We start from the raw sequence: 18,683 nt of genomic DNA, 5'->3' as shown, positions 1-18,683 counted from the left end.
CCATAATGACCATCGTTATGTTTGGAGGAAAAAGGGTGAGGCTTGCAAGCCGAAGAACACCATCTCAACCATGAAGCATGGGGGTGGCAGCATCATGTTGTGGGGGTGCTTTGCTGCAGGAGGGACTGGTGAACTTCACAAAATAGATGGCATCATGGGGAAGGAAAATTATGTGGATTTATTGAAGCAACATCTCAAGACATCAGCCATGAAGTTAAAGCTTGGTCACAAATGGTTCTTCCAAATGGACAATGACCCAAAGCATACCTCCAAGGTTGTGGCAAAATGGCTTAAGGAAAACCATGTCAAGGTATTGGAGTGGCCATCACTAAGCCCTGACCTCAATCTAATAGAAAATTTGTGGGCAGAACTGGAAAAAGTGTGTGCGAGCAAGGAGGCCTACAAACCTGACACAGTTATACCAGTTCTGTCTGGAGGAATGGGCCAAAATTCCAGCAAGTTATAGTGAAAGCTTGTGGAAGGCTACCCAAAACGTTTGACCCAAGTTAAACAATTTAAAGCCAACGCTACCAAATACTAACAAAGTGTATGTAAACTTATGAGCCACTGGGAATGTGATGAAAGAAATAAAAGCTGAAATAAATAATTCTCTCTACTATTATTCTGACATTTCACATTCTTAAAATAAAGTAGTGATCCTAACTGACCTAAGACAGGGAATGTTTTCTACGATTAAATGTCAGGAGTTGGGAAAAACTGAGTTTAAATGTATTTGGCGAAGGTGAATGTAAACTTCTGACTTCAACTGTATGTATAGATATACAGTATATATACAGTACTGTGCAAAAGTCTTAAGCACGTAAGATGTTTCACAAAAACATTTGTCTTAAGATGGTTATTTATATCTGCTACTTAAGTGTGTCAATAGGAAATATACATTTTAGACTCCCGAACATTCCTTTTGCAAATAGAATAGAATAGAATAGAAGAACAGGGAGCCCTGCAACAGATGTCATGGCCCTCACAGACCCCCTACTGAACATCAGGTCAGTCTGGGACTACACGAAGAGGTCAAAAGCAATTGTGACAGCCTAAATAGAAAGCACTGTGGTGAATTCTCCAAGAAGTTTGGAACATCCTATCTGCCAACAACCAAGAAAAACTGTGTCCAGGTGTAAGTAGGAGAATTAGTGCTGTTTTGAAGGAAGAAGTGTTCACACCAAATATTGATTTAGCTCTTTTTCTGTTTACTGGACTTTTTATGACGTTTATTGATTTATGAAAACTATTTATGTCATTATTTTTTTAAGAAATGCTCACTTTGAAGGTTTTTCACATGTGCCTAAAACCTTTGCACAGTACTGTGTGTGTGTGTGTGTGTGTGTGTGTGTGTATCTATATATATATATATATATATATAAATTATTTTTATTTATTGTTTATTTGGCAGGGACAATGCACAATACATATATTGTGCCAGATATAGCTAAAAGCTAATTTTCATTTGCAGTCCCTGGGTGGAGGCCACCAATCATGTGCAGGTTACAGAGACAAAAAATAACAATCAGTTGTAGTAAATCAAAACCTTACACTTTGAAAAACTCCGGTCTGTTTTTGGCTAGCTCAGACTGATCTCCTCCCTTAAAAATTGGTGTGATAACTGCAGCTTTTAAACTATCAGGAAAAGCTGCTTCCCTAATAGAACTATTTATCAACTGTGTAATTGGGGAGCACAGGGTTGTGGCATTCCTCTTTATCAAGCTGGAGTACATCCCATATATGTCTGGAACCACTGAATTCTTTAGATCTTTTAAAATGTTAAATACCTCCTGATTAGAAACCTCAGTTAGAGAGAGAACAGGGTGGGCAACATCTGATGGCATTATATCAGTTTCTTTACTACCAAATACCATAGCTAAGCCTTGTACAGAATCTTTAAAAAACATATTAAAAGACTTTGCAATTTCATCTTCATCCTGTATCAGTATATTATTAATTATATTAATTAATTAATTAATTAAGTTCATAATGCTTGTAGACTTTATTTTCCTTTCGAGAGAGGTTGTTAATGTGCTTCCACTGTAACTGATTATTTCCTTTAGCATGTGTAATAAGATCAATAAAAAAGTTTGCTTTAGCCTTCCTAAGTTCATTTACTCTGTTATGATGGTCTTTAAAGAAACACATATCAGTATCAAGACAAGATTTCATCACCTTTTTTAGCAGATAGTCTCTCTTCTTCATCAAAGTCCAGGTGTCTTCTGTCAACAAGGGTAGGTTTGCCTTTTTGTGTCTGTTTTTTTTCTTGGTATTTTCACGCTCAACAGTCTCTAGAATTTACTCAGAATGGTGCTAAAAGCAAAAAAACATCCAGTGAGCGGCAGTTCTGTGGACAGAAACGTTTTGTTGATGAGAGAGGTCAACAGAGAATGGCCAGACTATATATATATATATATATATATATATATATATATATATATATATATATATATATATATATATATATATATATATATATATATATACACACACACACATATACATTACTGGTCAAAAGTTTTGAAACACACACTCATTCTTTATTATATTTTTTTTTTTTTTCACATTTTAGAATAATAGTAAAGTCATCAAAACTATGGAATAACATAAATGGAACTATGGGAATTATGTTGTGACTAAACAAAATCCAAAATAAATCAAAACTATGTTATATTTTAGCATCTTCAAAGTAGTCACCCTTGCCTAGAATTTGCAGACATGTACTCTTGACATTTTCTCAACCAACTTCTTGAGGTATCACCCTGGGATGATTTTTAAACAGTATTGAAGGAGTTCCCATCTATGTTGGGCACTTATAGGCTACTTATTTTTATTATTTGGTCCAAGTCATCAATTTCAAAAACTTGTTTTTTATTTATTTAAATTAAATTTTAGTTTTGTAATGAAATAAATAAATATAATTTGTGCCACCATATTATTGTCTACAAAAATAATTTCTAACATTTAAGCATACGCCTTTTAGATCAAAAGATTTTTAAGATCATGAGAAACATTTCAGTCAAGTGTTTCAAAAGTTTTGACCGGCAGTGTGTGTGTGTAATATATATATATATATATACAGTTGTGCTCAAAAGTTTGCATACCCTTTGAGAATTGGTAATATATGCACCATTTTTGAAACATGAGTGAGCAGGCAAAATGCATTTCTTTTATTTCTTATGGGATTCATATTCAACTGTAGGTTATAACAGAATGGCACAATCATAAAACAAAACATGGCAACAATGAAAAAAATGAAATGACTCCTGTTCAAAAGTCTGAATACCCTTAGTTCTTAATACTGTGTATTGCCCCCTTTAGCATCAATGACAGCGTGCAGTCTTTTGTAATAGTTGTCTATGAGGCCCCAAATTCTTGCAGGTGGTATAGCTGCCCATTCATCTTGGCAAAATGCCTCCAGGTCATGCAAAGTCTTTGGTCATCTTGCATGAACCGCACGTTTGAGATCTCCCCAGAGTGGCTCGATGATATTAAGGAGACTGTGATGGCCACTCCAGATCCTTCACCTTTTTCTGCTGTAACCACTGTAGGGTCAACTTGGCCTTGTGCTTAGGGTCATTGTCATGCTGGACAGTCCAAGAGTGTCCCATGCGCAGCTTTCGTGCAGAAGAATGCAAATTGTCTGCCAGTATTTTCTGATAACATGCTGCATTCATCTTGCCATCAATTTTCACAAGACTCCCCGTGCCTTTAGAGCTCACACACCCCCAAAACCTCAGTAAGCCACCACCATGCTTCACAGTGGGGATGGTATTCTTTTCACTATAGGCCTTGTTGACCCCTTTCCAAACATAGTGCTTATGGTTGTGACCATAAAGCTCTATTTTGGTCTCGTCACTCCAAATTACAGTGTGCCAGAAGCTGTGAAGCATGTCAAGGTGTTGTTGGGCATATTGTAACTGGGCTTTTTTGTGGCATTGGCACAGTAAAGGCTTCTTTCTGGCAGCTTGACCATGCAGCTCATTTTTGTTCAAGTATCGTCGTATTGTGCTCCTTGAAACAACCACACTGTCTTTTTCCAGAGCAGCCTGTATTTCTCCTGAGGTTACCTGTGGGTTTTTCTTTGTATCCCGAACAATTCTTCTGGCCTTGGCTTGGTATTGAGATCCCCGAATTTTCCACTTCTTAATAAGTGATTGAACAGTACTGACTGGCATTTTCAAGGCTTTCCCATCTTTATAAAAATTCCATTACCTTGTTACGCAGGTCTTTTGACTGTTCTTTTCTGCTCCCCATGGCTCAGTATCTAGCCTGCTCAGTGCATCCTTGTGAGAGCTAACAAACTCAATGACTGTTTATACACAGACACTAATTGCAATTTTAAAATCCACAGGTGTGGGAAATTAACCTTTAATTGCCATTTAAACCTGTGTGTGTCACCTTGTGTGTCTGTAACAAGGCCAAACATTCAAGGGTATGTAAACTTTTGATCAGGGCCATTTGGGTGATTTCTGTTACCATTATGATTAAAAAGGAGCCAAACAACTATGTGATGCTAAATGGCTTCATATGATCACTATCCTTAAATAAAATACTTTTTTTGCATGATTAGTCATATTTTCAAAATCAATGTCAAAATTTCACAATTTCTGCCAGGGTATGCAAACTTTTGAGCACAAGTGTGTGTGTGTGTGTGTGTGTGTGTGTGTGTGTGTGTGTGTGTGTGTGTGTGTGTGTGTGTGTATATATATGTATATATATATATATATATATATATATATATATATATATATATATATAATAAACTAATCAAAATAATTTGGCTTCAGGTGCGTAGAGCCAAAAAGAGTGAATCAAAAATCAAAAGTTCCTAACCACACACTGAATTGCTAAAACTCACTTTTAACTCACTTTGCAAATTTTTTTAGGATGCAAATTTAATAAAGTTATATTTTTTTGCTAGACCCTTTTTAGTCTGTTTTGCAATTCAGTGTGCACTTAGCAACTTTTGATTTTTAATATTGCAAATATTGAAATAATTAAATTACTTGAATTGAAAGAGTATGTCCTAAATACCAACATGAAAAGACGTTGGTATTCTTTTTTAAATGGGAAAATTCAAACACATTTCTTAAAATAGATTAAACTTGTTTGCACATGGTACATTAGACACTTGCAGTTGCTGAATATGGAATGCACAGATGGCACTGTGATCATATTTACATTTAAATTCTCAGGGGTAAATTCATTGCTTTTATGACACACACACTTGTTAAATTTATTTGTGTTTTCAAGTTAACTTTTAACATGACTAATTTTATATGCAATTGTTTAATTGAATATAATTAAACTTTCACTTCAACACAAACACACACATATATTCTTATCTGTCAATACAGCAGTTTTGCAGTTGCTCTCTCTAAGTGGTGTCAAATTATTAGATTCAGAACAGCAGAAGATAAAGATCAGAGAAATCATAACTGATTTCTGATTTCAGATACCTGACAGACTTTGAGCCGGTGCAGTGTTTGGGACGTGGTGGATTTGGTGTTGTGTTTGAGGCACGCAACAAAGTAGACGATTGCAACTATGCCATTAAGAGGATCCGTCTACCCAACAGGTAACAGTTCACACGAAAACAGTAACGCTTCATCAAAACTCAATCACTAGAACTCATGCGACCAGATGCCCATTTGCCAGAGCCCATCAATCCAGATACAGGTGTCTGTATGTTTGTGTTTAATGCTGTGTTTGTGATTGTAGGGAGTTGGCCCGTGAGAAGGTCATGCGAGAGGTGAAGGCTCTAGCTAAGCTGGAACACCCAGGCATCATCCGTTACTTTAATGCCTGGCAGGAGAGTCCGCCCCAGGGCTGGCAGGAGGACATGGATAAACGCTGGCTCAAAGACGCTAGGTGTGAAAAATTATCTTTGAATGTGATTTTGGAAACTTGAATTAAATACAGGGTTCTCACAGTGATGGAAAACCTGGAAATATCAGGGAAATGTACAATTGTTTAATGTACATTTTTTTTATTTTTTTTATTTTTTATTTTTTTTAAATACGTTTTTTTTAGTCTTTTAGGACAATATTGGAAAATTCATGGACATTTTGAGAGTGACTGTATTCTTTCTAGTTATGCTCCGCTCTAAAATATTATATTGGCTAAAAATAACTCTTTGTGATGGCAAACTCTATGAAATGATATTTAAAAATCCTTTATCCAGTAATCACAAACTACTGGAAAGTCATGGGAATTAATTGGCCCAAAGGTGTGTGAATGTAAAGTTAGAGTTGTGGCCCATTAGTTAGCACAAGCACTCCAACAGACTGAGCCTTGGTGCTAATACAGGTAACACAAGTTTGAATCTTGCTCGCAACATTACAACCTCTTCCTGTCAATTCCCATTCTTTCTCTTCTATACTGTACTGTGCTATGCCATATTATAATGTATACCTATACTATGGTATACTACACTACATTTTACTATGCTATGCTAAACTCTATTTTATACTATGCTACACTATTCTATAATGCTAGTGTATTATACTATATTATGATTCAATGCTATACTTTTATATGCTTTACTATACTACATTACACAATGCTATACTATTCTATGCTGTACTATACTGTATGATACTACACTATACTGTGCTATACCAATAACACTATTATATGGTATACTATGCTATGCTATACCAATAACACTATTATATGCTATAATATGCATTGCTGTACTTTATTAAAAATAGCAAAAAGTCCAAAAAAGGTAATTTAAGTAAAATCATTATAATACATACATCTGGGGCCGGTTACATAACATAACCATTAACTTAAGACTGCATCTAACAATTAGTTTGATTAGCTAAAGATGCCATAGAAAGCCTGTTGCATAAAACAAGCTCACAGTTGTATTTAGTAAGACAGTCTAGTTTGCATTGCATTGTGGGAAAATTAAGACACTGAACAGCTTTAAAAAATGGCCGACAGTGGACGCTCAATACAGTTTTCATTTGCTGAAAATATTTACTTATTAGAGGACTACAGTGCTTCAAAATTAATTCTAATGAACAAATTTAGTGATTTTAACCCAAATAATAAAAAAAATACATGGCATTTTGTTACTATCGTTGAAGTCAAAGTTTTCTACAAAGTCTCAACTAAAGCCCCCACTGGCTCAGCTGACAGTTATTTTCCATGGCAACATGGAATGTAAACAAAAGTTAGCCTAGGGGTGTGCTGTCTTACATTTTGGTCTTAAATTAGACTGATCTAAGTTTTTAAGCTACTGACTGAAAAAATTAAGACCAACATTTTAGACAACTAACTAGTAGACTAGTCTAAAACAGTTTTATGCAACCGGCCCCTGGTGTATTTAAGTAAGACATTATCAAAAAGGGAACATGACATTAATAGAAAGGGACTTTTTTTTTTTTTTTTTTTAAATACAGTACCGCTGACTGGCTGCTGAGCTCTCCCGACCACATGGAAGCATTCTCAGTCAAGGTTCCTGTGGCCACTCTCTCTCCACTGGACTCCTTGTGCATGTGCGCGGCTGATGGGAATACGAGTGTGTGCGCTGGCGATCAGGTGTGTGTGGAGGGTCTGGGGCCGGACAGTATGATGTCAGAGCGAGACAGTCAGGCCGACCCAGACGCTGTCCTGGAGGCCTACGATTCCCCCCACTCCTTCGAGCTCTGCCCTCCCCGCACAGTTGCTCACGGCGACTGCACTTCCTCCTCCTTTGATATTGTCTTTGAGGACTCAGGCTGTGAACACCAGGACAATGACAGTGACTTCAGCGGAAGCACACCTGTGCCACCTGCATGCCCTTCATGGTCTGGTTCCAAACCCCAGTGTAGTACACCATCCGGGCCGCCCTCTTCATTACCTCCACGGCCCACCTCTCTGAGCCTGGTCCCCAGCACCCCCTGCCCTGCTGTGCGGCCCCTGCTCACACCTAAAGTCTACCTGTACATTCAGATGCAGCTGTGCAGGAAGGAGAACTTGAAGGACTGGATGGCCCAGAGATGTTTGCCTGAACTCAGGGAGCATGCACAGTGTCTGGACATCTTCCTGCAGATTGCAGAGGCTGTGGATTTCTTACATAGCAAAGGACTTATGCACAGAGATCTTAAGGTAGGACAACATGCAATAAACACTCATTCACTTGAAAACAGGCAAATTCACAGTTGCACCACTTTTGTGTGCAGTGTTTAGAGCAAAAACCTACATCTTATTCAATAAACACCTGCAATCCTGTTTAACCAGGTGTTAAATCAGCTGAAATAAAGCTGCACTTGACTATTAAGTCATTGTCATTCTTTTTAGCGCATACATGCCTCCTTTATATGTAAATTAAGCTCATTATAGATTGCTGTTTATTCAGAAAAAGGGATGTGTGCATTTTCTAGTGTTCATGGCAGGAGTAATTTGTCACATGATGATTGAATGAAGGAGGGAGAGCATTATAACCAGGCATATATCAAGATGCTCAGTGCAGTCAAGCTCACTTTTGGCATTTTAAAGAGAAGATTCAGATATCTGGATTCCAGTGATGGAGTGTCCTAATAAAATATAAAAGATTGCATTAGTCTGCTGCGTTCTCCACAACCTAGCACTCAGAACTGGCCTGCATGATGGGTAATTGCGCTGTGCAAATTGTATTCTGCACTAGAGGTCGACCGATAGTGGATTTTGCCAATATCAATACCTAAGGTGGTGGAAAAGGCTGATAACCGATTAATTGGCTGATAGATTTTTAAAATCGATTTATAGAATGATGAAAAATTTCCTTACTATGGCATGCACAGACATTGAGGTTACAAGAGTCCAAAAATGAATGGAATCCAAAAAGCAGTTTATTGTGCTACTAACTCCCAATAATAACCAGTAAAATTAAGATTTTGTGCCTAGCGAGGACTTTTAACTATAAACAAGCCCACAATACACCTGGGACTTTTATTTTGAAATGACAGAGACTCAGCCCAAATTAAGCTTTTTATAGCCTATATATTCACCAGATGAAGATTTTTATATATAAATATTTCACCAGATTAGGTTTATTGATATGGAATAAAAATATGCCAAATAGTAATATTAGTAAACAATGTCGGCATAGATGTTTGCAGATAACCGGTAGTTTAGAGGTGTGCATAGGCCTTAAAATGAAACCCGACCCGTACCCGAGACCATGTGGCCTGACCCTACCTGGCCTGAACGATACCATCAGATTATAAAACCGAACCTGACCCGAACCTGAAATCGCTCACTATCTTCATAATTTCTTCTCCTAGCAAGTACTGTTGCAATAGGCTGTATTTTATGTAAGCATATAGGCAACATTCGTAACAGTATTGAAACAGTAAACATATACAGTTTTAACAAGGCATGGCAGCCCCTTATTACACTAGAGCAGAAGGGAAAAGAAGCATTGACTTACCGTTTATGTGCTGAAACTTTGCTTGGTACAGAACAATCTGGAATAACAGTCCCCTCTATGCAGCCTGAACTTGTTCAGAACGTTGAATCTTTTTGACATTTGCACTAAAAACAAGCTAGACGCAGCACAAAGAATGAAACAGAGCGCAGGTCTCTCGACATGCGTTTTTGAAAATGTTAAGTTCTTTATAACTTGACATGATGCCGGTCCTGCGCGAGTCGCTGAAGAAACAGCGAGATGCGGTGCAGCATGTGTTTACATAGGAAAACAATGGGAAAACAGAACAGACGTGCACAAAAACACGTTCAGTGTGAACCAAACCCTAACTCGTCCGTTTGTGCGTGTATATGAGTGAGAGCATGTGCGTGAAACAAGTTTATTTTTTTATTAATTACAAACCTGAACCCGACCCGAACCTGAAGTCCTACTTGAAGAACTGACCTGAACCCGGCCCGATACCCGTTGGGTTCTCGGGTCCCTTCAGGCCGGGTCGGGTTGCAGACCTCTATGATAGTTCAAAAATACAACTATCAGTACCAATTAATCTGTAAAACCAATATATCGCTGTACCTCTATTCTGCACTAATTCTGTAGTCATGTTAGTGGCGTAACCTGATTTGCAAAATTCTTTTAGTGAATCGGGTGCTAAATCACAGACAGAGCATGCAAATATATGGTGCTGTCAGTGGGCACAATTCATTCTTACTGATTTATTGATTGCAGTGAGGGGTTTTACAAAGCAAAGCACTCTTTCACTTTTCTTTCACTCTCTTTGTCCTTCTCACTCAGCCTTCTAATATCTTCTTCACAATGGATGACGTGGTAAAGGTAGGAGACTTCGGACTGGTAACTGCCATGGATCAGGAAGACGACGATGAGGAGCTGAGTTCCCTTACGCCGATGCCAATCTATGCCCGTCACACTGGCCAAGTGGGCACCAAACTCTACATGAGCCCTGAGCAGGTCAGCTCCATTCACTCTCTGAACACACTGTAAACAATTCGATGTGAAAATGATGCTGATTGTTCAGTATAAAACCAAACAAGCCTGCTTTATAGACCATATAAGTAATGATTCTTGCTAAGACAAGCATCACTGTTACTATTGCCCATAGTTGGATTTAAACAAACCCCTAACCCCAAGTGTTACATTTTCATGTGTACTGATGAGCTAATCTACGTACCTTTTTTAAAGTCTCTGTTGCTTCATTTCTTCCTCTGTAGCTGTCTGGGAATTCTTATTCCCATAAGGTGGACATTTATTCCCTCGGACTGATTCTTTTTGAGCTGCTCTATCCGTTCCGCACACAGATGGAGAGAGTCAGGGTAAGACCACGAACAAATACAAACACTCAAGTGCATGCAAGCGCAACTGTACACTATACACACAGTATATATAAGAAATGTCTTATACCGATTTCAATAATGTCTGAATGCTTTTCTCTAAGACACTCACAGAGGTCAGAGCCCTGCAGTTTCCTGCTGTTTTCTATAAGGCCAATGTCCAGGAAGTAAGTTTGTTTGTGTTTGTATGCTAATACTGTATAATTAAGGAGGTAGTGGGAGTGACTGTACAATTGAGAAATCCAATCTAAACATGCTATTGAAATAAACATGAAATAAAAATTGACCCGCTTTACTTTTTACTGCATGTTTCTTTAGATTTTTTTGTTTTGTTTTTCATTTGTGCATGTTATTATTATTATTATTTTTTTTTTTCAATCTTTAATCAAAATGTAATAACTAGCTCTTGCCCAGCTTTTTCTGCTGATGTCACTTAGGCCCTGCAGGCTATTGAATAGTGTTTATTAGTAGTCAAATAGCTATAGTATGTAGGCACTGTTTTATCAAACTCGCATTCATTCCAGCTCCATTCTGGTAACAGCCACTTTTCACCATCTAATCAATTCACGATGGATAAAATGAATTCACGTCCTATTTATTTATTTATTTATTTTCTGTAAATATAAATTTTCACTCAGAAATAAGTCACATTACGGATGTAAAATGTCTTGCAAATGGAAATTCACATTGGCCTAATCTTTTTTCATCTGAGCCTCTTCTTGTTAGTCCTTTTCACCTTGTCTTGACATGCATTATATACTTGACTCAAAGTTTCAATTGTCATTCAGTCACTTTATAATTGAGATATTATTGTGTATCATTTCACACACTGATATCATTGTCTATGTTTATGTTTCAGGCTCAAATGGTACACTGTATGCTGTCTCAAGTGCCCGCAGAGCGGCCGGAGGCATCAGAAATCACAGAGGCCCCTGTGTTCCAGGAGCTGGAGGTGCCCTGCAGAATGAGACAACGCACTCGGACGTACAGCGCATCGTCTGCAGGACGACCATCACGACAGATATCCTCATCAAACTAGAACTCCCACTCAAAGACATCCATATACTGTGCCTCATCTACAGGACAACAAACACAAGCAGTCACCACCTCTTGGCACACACATCAATCAGACTTCATTGTACTGACAGTCACTTTTGTTCCAGAAACTTCCATTTGGACAACTAATCATTCAACAAACTACTAAAACAGGAGTCACACACCGCAAGCACACACATTAAACCTCATGGTAACTATAAATGAAGATACTGCCCACTGCATCCATTCTCAACTGGCCAATCAAGGCCTATTTGCCAAGAGTGATCGACATCCACCTTTAGCAGCTTGAGTTATTTAAAATAAGGCTCCTTTTAACTCATCGTTGACCAATCACAATTCCTTGCTGTACTCCCAGATGTACTATTCTTACACACCCACACACACTTGTTGAAGGAGAGTTGTTGTTTATCCAGTGCTAATGAATGCTGATGAAAGACCTGCCTTTTGACGCTGTTCACTCTGCATGTCTTAAACAGGAAGTTGTGCAATATGTGCCCTCCTGTCCAAACAGAAATTGTATCGAGTTATTTCTCTTCTGTAATGTTAATAGGTTTAAATACCAAGTAAGCAAGAGAGGCTTTGTGTGCTTTAAAGGTGCTCGTTTCAGACTGAACGCACAAGTTATAAGGCATTCTAGCCACTCGCAGTTACTGATAAATGGTGTTAGTGGCTTAGGTGTGCACTACTTGATGAATCTGAAACTGCATATTGCTGAGTGGAAGTGAAGATTTTTAAACTGCCTTTAAAGCTGGACTTTAACGAGACACTTATGGTCAGTATGAGGCTTCTGCGCCATCAGAGTAAGTGACTTAGAATTGAATCAGGAGTGGTTTGAAATGCAGACTGTAAAAACCATTCTGTAAAATACTTAATATCTTATAGCACCCAGAAAAGTAGTTTACTGTATCTCTAATCATTTGTTATGATTTCTGAATAAGAAGTGCTTTGACTAATCACATACACAATATGAAGAATCACTTCAACCAAATATTCAGCACACACCCTTAATTGTAACATATCAGGTAATGACTGATTGTAGGATTTTTCATATCAGTTTTGAATAAGGGAACCAATGTAATTTTCTTTTTGTATATGATGGAATTTCCTGTATAGTAACTGCTTTTTACACAACTTTTTTTCAACGTCTATGGACCTTTTTTCCTAAGAATTGCTGTCAAAGGTGTTGAGTTTGAGAGTGAATGGAGACTGATCTCTGTGGTGATGGATTGGATCTCTAAGGTCTCTAAAAGACATATGGAAGAGCACTTGGTGCCTCTGGACCTTTAGGAGCAGCCTCTGTGCGAATACTGGCGTGTTTCCTGAATTGGCCATTATGCTGCAGAACGGACATGAGATTACGACCTCTGACCCTTAATCACGATCACATGACGCTTTGTGCTGTAATCCACGTCAGGGACCACTTTGTGAATCCTTCATCTTTTAACCTTTTGCTGTGAACCTGACTCTGTAAAGACAACCAAGAGTGCTAATCCTGATTGTTCAGATCACTGTGGCTACAGGGCAAGCCCTTCCAACAGAACTTTCCCTGTCACAAATGACATCTCTCTGTTTAGATTCATTTTATTGATGGCTGTTTTGATCACGGCCAGCCCTTTTCATAATTGCAAATGTAGCTTTTGCTTTTGACACAATTCAATTTCAGTCATGTTCATCGGCTGTTTTCTGTTTTGTTTTTCCTGTGATGGTTAAAATCCCAGTTTCAATCCTTAAGCCCAGCTATCTGTTCAGTTGTCTATGTAAATATGTTTATTTGCTTTTATTTATGTTGACTGTTAAAATCAATCTGTTGGATTGGTTGAGCTATAAATAAGGTATATGAATGCACTTCATCCGGTGGAGTGCGTTGAAATATTGTGACTTCTTACAAGTCAGAATTTAATAAACGTTCTATGATGTTTGTAAGGGTGTTTTTGTCTTTGTTTTTTTTTATATTAGAAAAAGCATAACTCACACAAATATCAGGTATATTTAAGTACAGTATATATTATTATGATTTAAGTGTTACCTAAAAAGCAGGCTGTAAGGGTCTGGATGACTTGTTGTGTAATGTTATGACAATTAAACTTAATTTGGTCCCAGAGATTATTCCTTTTATTTATTTATTTATTTATTTTTTATCTGTAAGACTTGCCAAAATTCTTTAAAGGGTTAGTTCACACAAAAATGAAAATTCTCATCATTTACTCACCCTCATGATATCCCAGGTGTGGAAGACTTTCTTCTGCAGTATACAAATTATGATTTTTAGAAGAATATTTCAGCTCTGTAGGTCCATACAATGCAAGTGAATGGGTATGAAAATGTTGAATCTCCAAAAAGCACATAAAGGCAGCATAAAAGTAATCCATAAAACTCCAGTGGTTTTGTCCATGTCTTCTGAAGCGATATGATAGGTGTGGGTGAGAAACATAAATAAGTGTTTTTTTACTATCAATCTCCACCTTTGAACAGCCCCGACTAGTATGTGCCGATATGCACGAAGAATGTGAATCCCAAAAAATAAAACAAAAGAAAAATGTGGAAGTGAAAGTGGAGATTTATAAAAATAATAAAAAAAAAGGATGTAAATATTCTTCTGTTTCTCACCCACATCTATCATATTGCTTCTGACGATATGGATTTAACCACTGGAGTCGTCTGGAGTACTTTTATGTTTCCTTTATGTGATTTTTTTTTTTTTTTTTTTTTTTTTTAGCTTTTAAGGTCTGGTCACCATTCACTTGCATTGTATGGACCTACAGAGCTGAGATATTCTTCTAAAAATCTTTATTTTTATTCTGCAAAAAAAAAATAAAAAATAAAAAATCATACACACTTGGGATGGCATGAGGGTGAGTAAATGATGAGAGAATTTTCATTTATAGGTGAACCATCCCTTTAAAAAGTGAGGATAAATATTCAGTAGCAAAAGCTTAGCTTTTATGTGAGCTTGGTGTGATTATAAGCTTTTATTTTCATAAATTAATTAAGTTATTAAAAAGTAAGCTTTTTCTTTATATTAATAGAGATACATGAAATATTTGTACTATAAAAAATATTTGCAATAAGCTGATTAAAAATGGTGTAAAAAAAAAAAAAAAAAAAAGAAATGGTGACCAGTCACAGGACCTAATGAATAAACATTTCTTTATAAATAAATTAACCAACAATCTTTGTGTCGAATTAAAAAAGGTTCAGGAACACGTGAACTCCCCATCAAAATATGCGACACATTATTTCTCAGAATCTACTAAAGTGATGGTTGATTACTACAAAATGCCACCAGGAAACGCTGTTGCGCTATAGTTAGACTGTACAAGCAGTAAATAAACCTGTGATACAGCAGAATGAGTGGTAAAATTGGATAATAACCTTAACAAATGCAAATTACATTAAGTATGACAAGTGTCTTAGGAAGAACTGAATTAAGACTTCGTTTTAATTTTAGGACACGTTCCAACCACGTACCTGTCTCACTAACAGTGAACTAATTTCTATTGCTCTATAGGTGCCTATTATCATATTGATTTATTCCCGTGATATTGTAGTGTCTAAATGTGTCTGTTAATTGATTTGAGCCAATATTAGTCATAATCAGCAGATTGAATTCGCGCGCTCCATATCAACCACTGCGCACCTCGATGGGCCACTCTCCAGTCCAGTTGGTGACGGTAATGCACCATTAGCTGGTTTGCCAACCGCAAAAAAAGAAAAAGAAGAACCACTGCGCACTTCTGCATCTCGTCTAGTCTCCGTCATTTCCGGGTGTCAATACGCGTCTCGTTACTGCAGCGATAAGCATAGGTAAGATGTGAACGGGAAGAAACGATACAAATCCGTCTCCAAAAAACAAAAAAACAACAAACACGGGCTGCTGAAAGCGTCAACGATACAGCTATCCTCTGTCCCCCGAACTAGCAGCGGATTCTCCACCGACTGTCTGCCATATTTGCCCGAATGGCCGCTGAGGTTCGGAGGGCCCTCGGCCGGGGCTGGTGTCCGACTCTCGGCCTGGCCCGTGTAGGCCTTTCCGGGACCACACTGCGGTCTCTTCTCTTCCTCACAACCCTCAGCGGACTGGTGCGTCTGCCTGCTGCCACGGAACCGAAAGAGTGCGATAAAGCGTGCCTGAACGGCCAGTGCAACACAGCCAGCGGCGTGTGTGAATGCGAGCCGGGATGGGTTGGGGACCAGTGCCAGCACTGCGGCGGCCGCTTCAGGTGAGACTGATGCCACTTTTATTCACAGCTGATGTTCGTGAGTCGTGATATGGATCCGTCTGATGCATGACGTTCATTCTTGATTTGCAAAGTAGCTTTCCCCAGAGCTATTGTGACGGTAGCTTGTCTGTGGCAAATTAGCAGCATTTCAAAAACCTTCTTTTTAAATAATTGTGAAGTTACACGACCTACGCTGTCTGGCATTTAATGTTTAGAAATAGGTTATCAATGAGGTTATATGTCTTTCTGATTTTCAAAAATGTCTTGTTGTGCCCATTGTTTCCGACTCGTGTTGTTACTTTTGCACTTTAAACCCTTGCCACCAGACTGATGTTTATACATGTAATTGACCTGTACTATAAACACTGGTTCAAAACTGACAAGTTAACTTTACTGCCATATAAGAGGAGACCGGGGCTGGTTGTCATACTTACTGCGTGAATATTTCTAAGGGTAGCTTTATTTTTTTAAAATCAGTTGCTGCATACATGAAAGACTTGGCTTAAAAAAGAAAAGCTATTTAACATTTTCACCATTATTGGCCCGGAAAAAAGATCCAACCCACTGATCTCATGCTAACTTTTTGTGACAAATTGCCCCAATGCTGGGCAATGTTGGCACACTATTTGGGGAAGTTGTCACAATGCAACCTGTCATTAAACCAGTAGTTTTTTTTTTTTTTTTTTTTTAATATTGGGGGAACCGTTTAACTGTCACCCCAACACCACAATCACGATTCCTTGCTGTACTCCCAGATGTACTATTCTTACACACCCACACACACTTGTTGAAGGAGAGTTGTTGTTTATCCAGTGCTAATGAATGCTGATGAAAGACCTGCCTTTTGACGCTGTTCACTCTGCATGTCTTAAACAGGAAGTTGTGCAATATGTGCCCTCCTGTCCAAACAGAAATTGTATCGAGTTATTTCTCTTCTGTAATGTTAATAGGTTTAAATACCAAGTAAGCAAGAGAGGCTTTGTGTGCTTTAAAGGTGCTCGTTTCAGACTGAACGCACAAGTTATAAGGCATTCTAGCCACTCGCAGTTACTGATAAATGGTGTTAGTGGCTTAGGTGTGCACTACTTGATGAATCTGAAACTGCATATTGCTGAGTGGAAGTGAAGATTTTTAAACTGCCTTTAAAGCTGGACTTTAACGAGACACTTATGGTCAGTATGAGGCTTCTGCGCCATCAGAGTAAGTGACTTAGAATTGAATCAGGAGTGGTTTGAAATGCAGACTGTAAAAACCATTCTGTAAAATACTTAATATCTTATAGCACCCAAAAAAGTAGTTTACTGTATCTCTAATCATTTGTTATGATTTCTGAATAAGAAGTGCTTTGACTAATCACATACACAATATGAAGAATCACTTCAACCAAATATTCAGCACACACCCTTAATTGTAACATATCAGGTAATGACTGATTGTAGGATTTTTCATATCAGTTTTGAATAAGGGAACCAATGTAATTTTCTTTTTGTATATGATGGAATTTCCTGTATAGTAACTGCTTTTTACACAACTTTTTTTCAACGTCTATGGACCTTTTTTCCTAAGAATTGCTGTCAAAGGTGTTGAGTTTGAGAGTGAATGGAGACTGATCTCTGTGGTGATGGATTGGATCTCTAAGGTCTCTAAAAGACATATGGAAGAGCACTTGGTGCCTCTGGACCTTTAGGAGCAGCCTCTGTGCGAATACTGGCGTGTTTCCTGAATTGGCCATTATGCTGCAGAACGGACATGAGATTACGACCTCTGACCCTTAATCACGATCACATGACGCTTTGTGCTGTAATCCACGTCAGGGACCATTTTGTGAATCCTTCATCTTTTAACCTTTTGCTGTGAACCTGACTCTGTAAAGACAACCAAGAGTGCTAATCCTGATTGTTCAGATCACTGTGGCTACAGGGCAAGCCCTTCCAACAGAACTTTCCCTGTCACAAATGACATCTCTCTGTTTAGATTCATTTTATTGATGGCTGTTTTGATCACGGCCAGCCCTTTTCATAATTGCAAATGTAGCTTTTGCTTTTGACACAATTCAATTTCAGTCATGTTCATCGGCTGTTTTCTGTTTTGTTTTTCCTGTGATGGTTAAAATCCCAGTTTCAATCCTTAAGCCCAGCTATCTGTTCAGTTGTCTATGTAAATATGTTTATTTGCTTTTATTTATGTTGACTGTTAAAATCAATCTGTTGGATTGGTTGAGCTATAAATAAGGTATATGAATGCACTTCATCCGGTGGAGTGCGTTGAAATATTGTGACTTCTTACAAGTCAGAATTTAATAAACGTTCTATGATGTTTGTAAGGGTGTTTTTGTCTTTGTTTTTTTTATATTAGAAAAAGCATAACTCACACAAATATCAAGTATGTTTAATTAAGTACAGTATATATTCAATCACAATCACCAAAACAGTATCTAGGCCTAGGCCTCTCATTAAACAGCCTATTATAGGTTTTTCAGCTAAATTAAAAAGTGAATTTTTTCTTTTTGGCACAAAATGGTTCATGAAACAACAAAACTGTAAAAGTTAACACAAAAATATCTAAACATTATTTTGGACAGCAAATATTGTAATTGATACATTTATAACATTTATAACACATGTGACAACATGCAGTGACCCTATTTTCATGAAAAAC

At 37.7% G+C, this 18,683-nt stretch overlaps 2 protein-coding genes and 1 long non-coding RNA gene across 6 annotated transcripts in view; all 3 read left to right on the top strand.

Moving 5' to 3' along the window:
- Positions 1 to 13,723, top strand: part of LOC127414221 (eukaryotic translation initiation factor 2-alpha kinase 3-like) — a 47,893-nt gene extending 34,170 nt beyond the window's left edge. Inside the window, exons 11-17 of one of the 2 annotated variants that reach the window (XM_051652089.1) lie at positions 5,459 to 5,581; positions 5,725 to 5,874; positions 7,416 to 8,103; positions 10,196 to 10,369; positions 10,630 to 10,731; positions 10,864 to 10,916; positions 11,609 to 13,723. In XM_051652089.1, the coding sequence (XP_051508049.1) occupies positions 5,459 to 5,581; positions 5,725 to 5,874; positions 7,416 to 8,103; positions 10,196 to 10,369; positions 10,630 to 10,731; positions 10,864 to 10,916; positions 11,609 to 11,717 (1,399 nt within the window). In that variant the 3' untranslated portion in view covers positions 11,718 to 13,723. Of the gene's footprint in view, positions 1 to 5,458; positions 5,582 to 5,724; positions 5,875 to 7,415; positions 8,104 to 10,195; positions 10,370 to 10,629; positions 10,732 to 10,853; positions 10,917 to 11,608 lie in introns of both variants that reach the window. The other variant, XM_051652088.1, reaches the window with a different exon arrangement.
- Positions 13,724 to 15,558: 1,835 nt separating this feature from the next.
- Positions 15,559 to 18,683, top strand: part of LOC127414220 (attractin-like) — a 110,217-nt gene continuing 107,092 nt past the window's right edge. For all 3 annotated transcript variants that reach the window (XR_007892764.1, XM_051652087.1, XM_051652086.1), the window contains exon 1: positions 15,559 to 16,025. Coding sequence is in view for 2 of the 3 variants with exons in the window: in XM_051652087.1 (XP_051508047.1) it covers positions 15,763 to 16,025 (263 nt within the window). In the remaining variant the exon portion in view is untranslated. The remainder of the gene's footprint in view (positions 16,026 to 18,683) is intronic.
- On the top strand, positions 16,033 to 18,343 carry LOC127414237 (uncharacterized). Its single transcript, XR_007892765.1, has 2 exons — positions 16,033 to 17,225; positions 17,592 to 18,343. It is a non-coding gene; the product is annotated as an uncharacterized LOC127414237 (long non-coding RNA).

The sequence above is a fragment of the Myxocyprinus asiaticus genome, chromosome 23, assembly GCF_019703515.2.
Source record: "Myxocyprinus asiaticus isolate MX2 ecotype Aquarium Trade chromosome 23, UBuf_Myxa_2, whole genome shotgun sequence".
Classification (NCBI taxonomy): domain Eukaryota; kingdom Metazoa; phylum Chordata; class Actinopteri; order Cypriniformes; family Catostomidae; genus Myxocyprinus; species Myxocyprinus asiaticus.
Note: the sequence above shows the minus strand (reverse complement) of the source record. Positions and strands in the feature narration are given on the sequence as shown.